Below are 10,421 nucleotides of genomic sequence, written 5' to 3'. Positions count from 1 at the left end.
CGAATACAATAAAGTGACAGAAAAATCATTGTAAACTTAAATTCTAAAAATTGAATATGGTATACAGAGCATGATTTGAGGGAACTTTATACAATATAAGTCTCTTTAATGACCGAACAAAATGAACTAATAACATTGTTGATTTATCTTCGCTGTAGAGATTGGACAAGCTAGTGAAATTGAAACCAACTACATAGCGTGCACTCTAAATCCATGGAGTAAAATTTTGCTAAAGTAAACTCAAGAGTGCTCAATATTGAGCAAGATTGAACATTTAACAGCGGTAAATTCGCCTTTATTGAGCAAACTCGTTCTTTTTACCCCTCTTTACTCAATATTTACATACTTTCATTTTGCTCTTCTTCGTGAGTAAGGTTTGCTCCATTATCTTACTCAACTCGGAGTAAACTGCATTTTACACTCTCGCTGTTTACACTGTACCAGGCGAGCCCAGTCGCGATATTGCTATGTTAGGTGTAAAAAGGACACACGCGGATGACTGGTGGGTCATTTTTACACTTGCGCGCGCACGTGCATGCATACCAACTACATATAAAGTAGTAGTCTGTACTGTTACTTCGACGCGACATCGACAGAGCACGAAGCATGGCGGACAGCGAAGTTGCTTTTTTGCTGCGTCAATGGGGTCTTGTTGACCAAATCCCCAACTTTAAAAGTAAGTATAAATTACCAGTATATTTGTTTCCAATAATGTAGATGCTTCAAGTTAGTTGATGGTACCGTTCGGAAGTGGTACCTACGACTAGATCTAGTTGACCTTGCCTGCGCCGCACAGCAGCTGGCTTTGCACTTCAAGCGTATGTACTCGGCGGCCGGCGCCGGCCCTCGGCGGCTGGCTCTTCAAAGGCCGGCCGCTTGGCCCATGTTCGACCTAGTCACTGACACAGGTCCAATACTCGGCATAATCGTGATAAGCATGTGTGCAAGAACTTGGTAAAGTACCGTACTTTAGATTAGGGTTTTTGATAGGCCTAACGTTTACTTGTTAAATGTTAGACAAGGCTGCACACTGGCACTGGTCCGACGGTCCCTGACCAGTCAAAATCACTGTCGGACCAGTAACTTTTTCAGGAATGGACCAGTAAAAAATGGAAAGACTGGGTACTTACTGGTCCGATGCAGGCGATGGACAGGCCGGACCAGTAGAAAAAATGGGTTAGTGTGCAGCCCTGTGTTAGATCTACTTTTGTCAGACTAAGCCTTCATAGGCTATAGTCAAGTATAGAGTAGGACAAGTTGATAGAAATCTATAGTCTATGCTATAGGCCTAGTCTAACCCCGGGACGCTCCGTATACACAGTTACACACTGTGGGGGCTGGTCGCAGTTAGGCCTAGTCTAGATACTACTGTCTACTGACAGTATGGTATTTCTACTGTCTTCTGGTTTGCTTAAAGCCTTGGCTTGCCTTTGATTTGTGTGAGGTCTGGATGCACAGATTACAACATTTTGTGACAATGTCAAAGAGGTGAAATAATGCAGTAGAGTCTAGGCCTACATCATTTTCATATTAGTTCAAAGGCTTCAAACTGTGTCTGTTCTGTGGAATTTGACATTTTGGGAATCTGTCTAGATTTACCTCAAGACACATTTCCAAAATGTCAAAAATCTGCCGAACAGACACAGTTTGAAACCTTCCAACTAAATACATGTAATGATGTAGACCAAGAATATAACTCTAACTTAGAGTTACAATTGTACTAGTAAGTTACATCCTGTAGACCCTATTGTCTAGCTGTCTGCTATCTTTTCCTTCAGACTCAGTAGACTATTGTGCAACAACTTAAGTCTTATCCAGCTTATAATTTTCAAAGATAATTACCTAATCAGCCTTTACAACAACAACAACAACAAAAATGGGTGGCTGTTCAACATGTATACATTCATTTACCACTCTCTTTTTGGAAGAAGTTACTGGAGTTACACTATGGTCATAAACCCTTATCGTTCTTCACTTTCCTCAAATAATATGTTAATACATGATCTGAAATAGATATGAACACAGCAAGGTTGAACTTGACATCAACTATGCAGTTTTGTGACTTACATGATTGACATCCTCTTACATACATGTATTACGATCAGTGAGTTAATGAGCAGTTGATAGCTGTAGGGGTTTACTTGAATCCATCCATAAAATTAAAGGGTATACAGTATTGTCAAATATTGCTATTATATATTACCCCTTTAATACACGTGTTTGCTTTCTCTCTTTTTTGTTGTTGAGATTTTTAAGTTTTGAGAATCGTGATAGAGGGAGCTTTTCAAAGGATGTTATGTGCTATTAGGAGACAGGGTTAAAAAAAAAAAATCTGGTACCAATTAATTTTTTTATGTTTTAAAGTTTAAAAAGTGTGTTTTCTTCAACCAAATATTCATATCTATCCTTAAATAAATCATGAGAACTTTATTCATTGGAGTTGAAATTATTGCATATTCAGAAATTTATGCAAATTTGGCCAGACCTGTATAAAAATTACAGAGTCAAGGCACCACTCTTGCCTGTGCTTGTATCCATGACATGTCCTTGACTGTACCATTGACGTGGGGGGGGGGGGGGAAATTGGGCTTGCATGATACCCTGAATTCCACTAGAAATACAAACTGCCCAGACTTTAAACACTTAAAAAATCCCTTTAAAGAAAATCTAATCGCACACAATTTGTTTTTCCTATCCAGATTAAAAGAGCTATAAACTGGCTATAAAGGAAGGGGAAAGCGGCTAGTTGCATATTGTATGTACTGTATATTGTCTTCATTGAAGTGTGTTTCTTTGTGTGTTTAGTGTGTACGGTATGTGTGCTTTTACAGTGCCTTGACATTTCAATTTTTTTATTCAAATCATGCATTACTCCAAAAAATTGTAGGCCTACCTCGACAATTAAAAACAAAAATACATGATACATTTCATGAGGTTATATCAACCAAGAAAATTGTTGATGTAATATTTTGAGGGGGGGCAGGGGGAGACCACAAATCAATTTTGAAAAACAGCATCATAATTCATATGATTTTTGAAATGACAAGGATGTCAAAAAGGCAATTTTCAGTATTTTTAATGGTAACAAACTTGAACAGTAATGCTTTTTGCTGTTTATGATGATCTACAGTATGTTTGTGGGCAAAGTATTAAGTGGCTTATTGGTTCAAGGTTCATGTTTCATCTAAAACAGGGTTTAGTTATTAAAAGATACTGGGTACAGGTGTTCCCTTGCACTATACTACAAGGAGAAAGAATCAATTGTACATCAGTTTACTTGTTTCTCTATGAAGAGCAATTAGTGAAAATAACCCAAATGGACTTAGTTGAGATATAAACAAAAATAGAAACAAAGAATGTCAAAAGAATTCTGAATTTAGAGATGTTATGATTAACGATCTCGCACCATTACCATAAATAGTTAGCTTCCTTCTGTCACTGATTCTGAAAAAGCTTTGTCAGCATTTGGGTTTTGATGATGCTATTCTTGTTACCATGCTTTACCATGAGAATTCTGTGTCAATGACCTTTTAACCTCACAACATAGCACTGTTGCATTTTTAGCTTTGTACACTCTTACCATGCTTACCCAGTACTTTTAAACCTGGTGTTGTGTCTTTTTAGTTGATAATACATACAGTATTGTGTTAGCATGTTTGAAGTCTCTGAAACACTACTAACCAATTTCCTATGTCAAGTTCGTGACCATTTCATCTTACAATGTTAATATGTGTATTACAACAATGATTGCCTTGGAGATTGAATTCTTGCAAATATTTACAAATGTATTTACCAATCTGAGTATCATTACACTCAAACAGCTGTAAATTTGAAACCCATGTGCATTCTCAAACAGCTCTGTAATGCATGCTGAACAATATATCATGCACATGTATCATGGTATTTTAGATAAATTTTATGATACATGAGTTACAAGTGTACTTCTTCATACTTTGCATACTCATATTTTTCAAGGTTTTGCTTGTAGTTCAAGCTCTGGAACAAAAAATCCATAACTTTGATATTTTTAGTTATAATTCAGTCTAAATATGTATCAAAACACATTCAGAAATTTTGACCCTGTCAGAACAAAAAATTACTCCCTTTACTGTGAAAATAACCATATAAACTCTTTTAATTGTGACATTCTTCTTGCTCTTTAATATTATTTCATTTCTTTTTTAAAGGAGGAGTGGTACTTGAAAGGGAGTACCAAACTTCCAGCAGGTGGTAGGCTGGAAAACCGGCTGAAGTACCTGAGAAGGAAAACAGCAGAGCAAGACAGGAAGCAAGACAAAGCCAAGGTTGGCAGTCCTAAGGATACCACTTCAAGTTCTTCCAATGAGGATTCAACCTCATCATTGCAGATGAATTATGGTATGTGCTTACAAATGTAGCCAATTATCTCCAAAGTAAAGTGAAGCAGGCTTGAGAAATACTTGCCCTGTATAAAAAATTTGTTTCTGTGCATCAAGCAGTAAACAATTGAGTTAAATGTAGATTTACCTACAACAATCTATTCATTTGCATAATTTTTCCACCTTGGGTCTGTTAGCAAGGCTTGAAAAAAGTGACTTCATTGCATTTTGGGGTTAAATATAAATTTGTATTGATTGAATGTTAGTACTAACTTTTTAAACCCATTTAAAGAGTAATTTTTGACTGGGTCTAAGGGGAAGTGCAAGTTATAGAAAAATCAGCGTGACTTGGGTAAAATGTGGCAATATTTCTATATGCACTATAATTATGATATGCCTTGTTCTTATACTTTGTTTACTTTTAGGAGAATTAGCAGCCCAAGCAATATTGTTAATGATGTCTGATAATGCATACAGCCTAACACAAAAATATTGGGCTATTTCAGAGGTTTATAGGTCAGAGATGGGTGGGATGGCTATATCCCCCCCCCCCCTTTTCAGGGTTAAAGCTAGAAAATGCTAGGATGAACATTAAGGCTATGCATTTGTTCTCAGGCTTGATTCAATAATGATTGTTATTATGAGTTTCCATAATTTGTATCAGATTTGGCAGACATGAAAGCTACGACCGAATGGTTGAGGAGTCATGACACCCCTCACAAAGACGTTGTGGCCAAGATGGAGCAGACAGCAGCTTATAGAAGGGACTTTGTACATTCCAACCTGCCGAGAAGTTCAAAGAACAAGCCGTGTGTGACTGAAGTGCTGGCTGAGTTTCCACACCTTCTTTCTCCTGGAATGGTAGGTGCATGTTACGTCCCCATTGTGAATGGCAGGTGCATGTTATATCCTCATTGTAAGCTGTCACAGGGGTTTTATTATCATGTCCAATATCTACCAAAATCTAGATGAACAAAATTATTGCAGTCAGTGTTTGCCATATTTGCATGTACACACAAATGCCTGATTTTTGTTGTTAAATCACAGGGTGCAAAATTAAAAAAAAAAAAATAAATCTGTACATATTCTATAGATAACATTGTATGAAGTATGTTTTGCCTTCCTACCCATAGAATAGTATGAAATATATATATATATTTTTTTTAATGTAAGAAATCATCTAATATGAAATATACATGTATATTGATATCATCAATGCTTGTCTGAATATCCATTTCTGTTTCTCTTCAAAAGCAATTTATTTATTTATTTTTTTTTGGGGGGGGGGATGGGGTATAGATGAGGTTTCTTGTGCATCATCTTTATTATGCATGTAGCTTCTTACGGTAAGATTTGATGGGGGTTAAAGGTCTCTTGCTGATGTGTGAGTAAGGAGATAATTTGACTGCATGCTGTAGATAAATTTTTTCCCCCATGTTAGGAGGGGGGGGGGGGGGGGCTAATTAAGCTCCCCCTCCCCTCTGGAATACATAGGGTTAAGGCACAGTGTGTGTTGGGAACATACACAATGGACTAAGATGGTGAGAATTCAAGATCTAACAGGCAAATTAACAGACAAAAAACAAAATAACTGCAAAAACATGTTTTGTTGTTGTTGTTTCTTGTTTCTTTGCAGATTGAGCAGGATTACAACAAGCTATTTGATGGAAAGGGGGACCTTCTCTTCACAAAGTGGCCAGTAGTATCATCTTGCATTCTGGACTATGGGAATAGAATTTCTCCAGGGTGGAAGGTGAAATTCGGAGTACAAGAAAGACGTGATGAGGACTTCACTCAAGGTGTGTAATTATTGATAGATACTGTAGACTTAGGGGACATTTGACAGGCGGGTGACTTTGGACAGTTTAGACAATTTCACTTACAGTATTTTGCTGCTTGCAATATACAAGAGAAGTGCAGTAATTCAAATATTCACATATCCCCCTTTCATAACCTACAAAAATATTTGCAGAAAAACCAACAGCAAAAAGAAAAAATGTAAGTAAAACAATTCCTGTCCAAAGTCACCCAACTGTCCCGTCCCCTAGTTCATGGTAACACATTATATTTGATTTTAAAATGATGTGATATACACTTCATCATCCCTCATAATGTAGATGTAATAGGATTTATAGAAGTGTTTTACTCCATTGCATTCTTCCAAATGGTGTATTTAGTAAAAACAGCACCAAGGGTCGTTTGTGCCCTTTCCAACATCTGACACCGAGGCAAGTGCTGGAATCAAGCTACTTCCAACTACTGCTGCTCGTGGCTTCTATTGTTGCTCATCACATTAACCTTTTTGTAATCTTTGTTGTAGCCCCCACCTACATTTGGGCACCTTCCCCAAATACACAGCACACAGCACACCACCAATTCTTCCATAAAAGAGCAGTGTGCATGTCTGCAAATCTGCATAATAATCTTAAGTCATCACTGGCCGATCCAGGATTCTTAAAAGGGGATGGGGGGGGGGGGGGAGGCGGGCAAAAATTTTGCCGCATTTTCTTGTGATTACTACAAAAAATAGCAGCATAAAAAGGGGGGAGGGGCTGTGGTTGAATTTTTTTTGTTTGCGTGTGATGACTAAAAATGTGTTATCAACCAAATAAGGGGTGGCAGTGGCTTATTCGCCCCCAATCGCCCACTGGTTATAAAATAAGCCCTGAATTTGAAGAGATATAAAGCTGATATGTGAATTGAAAATATGCCAGGATTGATTTATGGTGTGAAGACATATGTAGCGTAAAATCTTTCATATTCTAATAAAGACTTTTTGTGTACTCCACTAACAGAGGAAAAGGCAAATCTGGCTTTTCTTATGCTGTCACATCTGTTCCCGGGCAAGAAGTCATCAAAAGGGGGAAGAGCCTCTTCCCAAGAGTCATTGGAGTGTTTCATCGACTGCCAAAAGGTATGTCAAATGTTTGTAGCAAAAGCAGTATTAGTGAAGAAAATTGAAAAATTTTGTGTTAGCATGGGTCACATCTCCATACAGCAAGATCAACTCCACGTATCAAGTCAAGACATGAACACTTTGATGCTTCATCAAAAAGGAATGTGTATTGAATAAAAAGTTCCAGTAACTGTTATGTGCTACTAAAATGTTTACATCTGTTTGCCTGAGAGCTTAGTTGTCAAAGTTATATTTCACGTATTACTGATGTCAAGTTTTATGTAATAGGGTCCTGGCATGTGAACTTGAATCGCGCTTATGATGGTAAGAAATGTAACCATTTGAATTCTACACGTACCAGAACTCGCTGGCCCTAATTTTAAACTATATATAGGATTAACAGGGGAAGGAAAATGCATAGAGTATTAATCACAAAGATTTGTGTGATGTGTTGCAGAGTTTTAACCTAAAGCAATATTGACTGAAATCAGTCATTTAAAAATATCACCACGGGAATAAAATGTTTCATATCACTATTGATGGTAGTCGTTTCTTGCAGATTTTTATTCTTTGATTGAAACTATTTCTTTCCAGTATAGTGGAGGAAACGGCAAACTTCGTTTTCAGACTTTGTGAGCCATAAGATAAGATGTACTTTTTATGCCTCTGCCACGAAGTGGTGCTGGAGGCATTATGTTTTCGGGTTGTCCGTCCGTCCGTCCTTCCGTCCGTCCGTAATGAATTTTGTAGACAGCGTAACTTAAAAACCTCTTGAGGTATCCTAATCAAACTTGGCATGTATGTGTATTAGGGGGTGAAGTTGTGCCTATCAACTTTTGGGTGCACATGCTCCAGGTCAAAGGTCAAAAGGTCAAGGTCAAATATGTAAAATTTCTCTATTTCCACCATATCTGTGCAATGCCTGAAGATATTTTCTTGAAACTTAGTGTATACATGTATTACCCAATTTAGATTTTCTAGTGAAAGTTTGGGGTCATGAGGTCAAAGGTCAAAAGGTCAAGTAAAAATATTAAAACTTCACTTTTTTCTCCGTACCTTGGAAATTGTTCAAGGTATCTTCATGGAACATAGTATATTTACATGTACTGACTGGCAGTGATTATCTAGAGAATTTAGGGTTCATGGGGTCAAAGGTCACGGGTCAAAGGTCAAAGGCAACACTTCAAAATTTTACTATTTCCCTCATATTTATGCAATGCCAGCAGGATTTTTTTTTTTTTTAAACACTTGGTGTATGCAAATATAACCCAATAGAGATTCTCTGGAAAGTTTCTTTTTTTTTTTGCTTTTTTTTTTTGCCTCAAAGGTCAAAGATCAAGTGAAAGTGCTGAATTAGCTTTTTCCTCCATATCTCGGAAGTGGCTCGAGTTATCTTGAAACTTACTACATATGACAGTGATTATCGTATGAATCTTAGGGTCAAAGGCCAGATGAAAATGGTAACAATTTACTGTTCAATACAGAAATTGCACTTTTTCTCCCTACCTTGAAAATTACTTAATGCATAAACTTATGAATGGGTCAAAGTCAAGTTAAAGTCCTTAAATCCCCAAATACATGCTCTCCTATTCATCCAATCAAACCTAGGTTAAAGGAAGGTGAACATTCAACACATTTGTGACAAACGTCATTTTAATTTTTGCCAATTTTGTGAAAATGTAATCACACATTGTCCACATGTACTATAGACCTATTAGGAGAATCATGCATTATGGCGGAGGTATACTAGTCGCCATAGCGACATTTGTAGTTTAATATTTATCATTTGCAGGAAGGAACCAGTCTCGAGGCCTACCGAAAAGACCATGGGAGGAACCAGCCTTTCGTCCTGGCTGTAGGGAACAATGTCTGCCAGCCAATCCAGTGCTTCGTCATTCTGGAGAGCCAAGTGTTTGAGAGAAAGAGCCTCGTATCTGCTGTTGACCTGTGCTATAAGATATTTCAGATCTTTGATCTGGAGTATCCAGCACAGGCTCGAGCCATGTGGGTGATCTTGGACACTGTGGTGTATGGGGTGGAAGCAGGTGCCCAAGAAACAGGGGCAGTAAAGGCCTTCAGAGCCTACTACCATTTTAATAAGAAGTAGAGAAAATGTTCAGCTGAAGACTGGTATTAACTTCTTGGTTAGGGGAAGACATATCTGTAAGTTGAAAAAAAGATTATATTAATCATGTGTTAGTGGATTCCCATACCTTTCCTACCCACTGTATCATCTGGAGTTCAGTTAGCGTGAGCTGGATGGTGTTTCTGCTTGTAATTCTCTTGTGATAGATTCCCCCAGAATGGCAAAATGGTAAACACTCGATTACAAGCACATACATGTACTACTGTGGTGTCTTTGGAGAGCATGCTCTTACATAAAATATTTAAGCAGAGTAAAGATTGATTGAACTGTTGTGATAACAAAAAAGAAATATATCTTCTTAGTATGAATACATATCCATAATCCAAGAAATATAAAAGATGCAATTCTTAAAGTCAGTATGTGCTGCTAATCAAGAATTTACGGTACATCAATTTTGAAACAATCACTGTTTCGTCATTCTTGTGAAGCAAGCGTTTTAGCAGAAGAGTTTTGTATCTGCTGTTCACCTGTGATATAAAATCTCTTTTAGATTTTCAATTCATAGTATCCCACACAGGCATGAGCCCTGTGGGTCATTTTAAATCTTTTGGAAGCAAGTACGATGAAAAAGGGGCAGTAAAAGCCTTTAGAGCCTTCTACCAGTTTAATAAGAGGTGGAATGTTCACTTAAAGGTAAAAATTAACTTAATGATAAGGGGAAGACAAATAGCTGTATGTTGTTTTAAAAAAATTATTATCATTATTATTATTATGTTTTAAGTGGGTTCCATTTCAGGATCATACATGTATATGCTACATCATTTTTATACCAATTTATTTTACATGTTCATATTGTTTTATTTGGAGTTTGCTTAATAGGGTGAGCTGCATTACATTTATGAGTTTGTTCTCGTTCTTGTGAAAGATTTCTCCAATATGGCAAATACCGTAAACTCTGAATTACAAGCACATACATGATCTCTTTGAGTAGCATTGTTTTTGCATACAAATTTTAGCAGAGTAAAAATTGACCTGTCTTTAATAGTAACAGTGAAACACATATATCTTCTCAGAAATAATG

The 10,421-nt window shown here is 37.1% G+C and overlaps 1 protein-coding gene across 1 annotated transcript; it reads left to right on the top strand.

Annotated features, from left to right (window-relative positions):
• Positions 1-4,239: 4,239 nt before the first annotated feature.
• Positions 4,240-9,947, top strand: LOC139719642 (uncharacterized). Its single transcript, XM_071631048.1, has 5 exons — positions 4,240-4,377; positions 5,023-5,219; positions 5,995-6,157; positions 7,154-7,272; positions 9,047-9,947. Exons 1-5 carry the CDS (start codon positions 4,368-4,370, stop codon positions 9,359-9,361), a joined length of 804 nt encoding a protein of 267 aa, XP_071487149.1. The 5' UTR covers positions 4,240-4,367; the 3' UTR covers positions 9,362-9,947.
• Positions 9,948-10,421: the final 474 nt, after the last annotated feature.

Source organism: Diadema antillarum, unplaced genomic scaffold (assembly GCF_040938485.1).
Source record: "Diadema antillarum isolate AM-2024a unplaced genomic scaffold, OU_Dant_1.0 scf00000112, whole genome shotgun sequence".
Taxonomy (NCBI): Eukaryota; Metazoa; Echinodermata; class Echinoidea; order Diadematoida; family Diadematidae; genus Diadema; species Diadema antillarum.
This window is presented reverse-complemented; position numbering and strand designations above follow the sequence as displayed.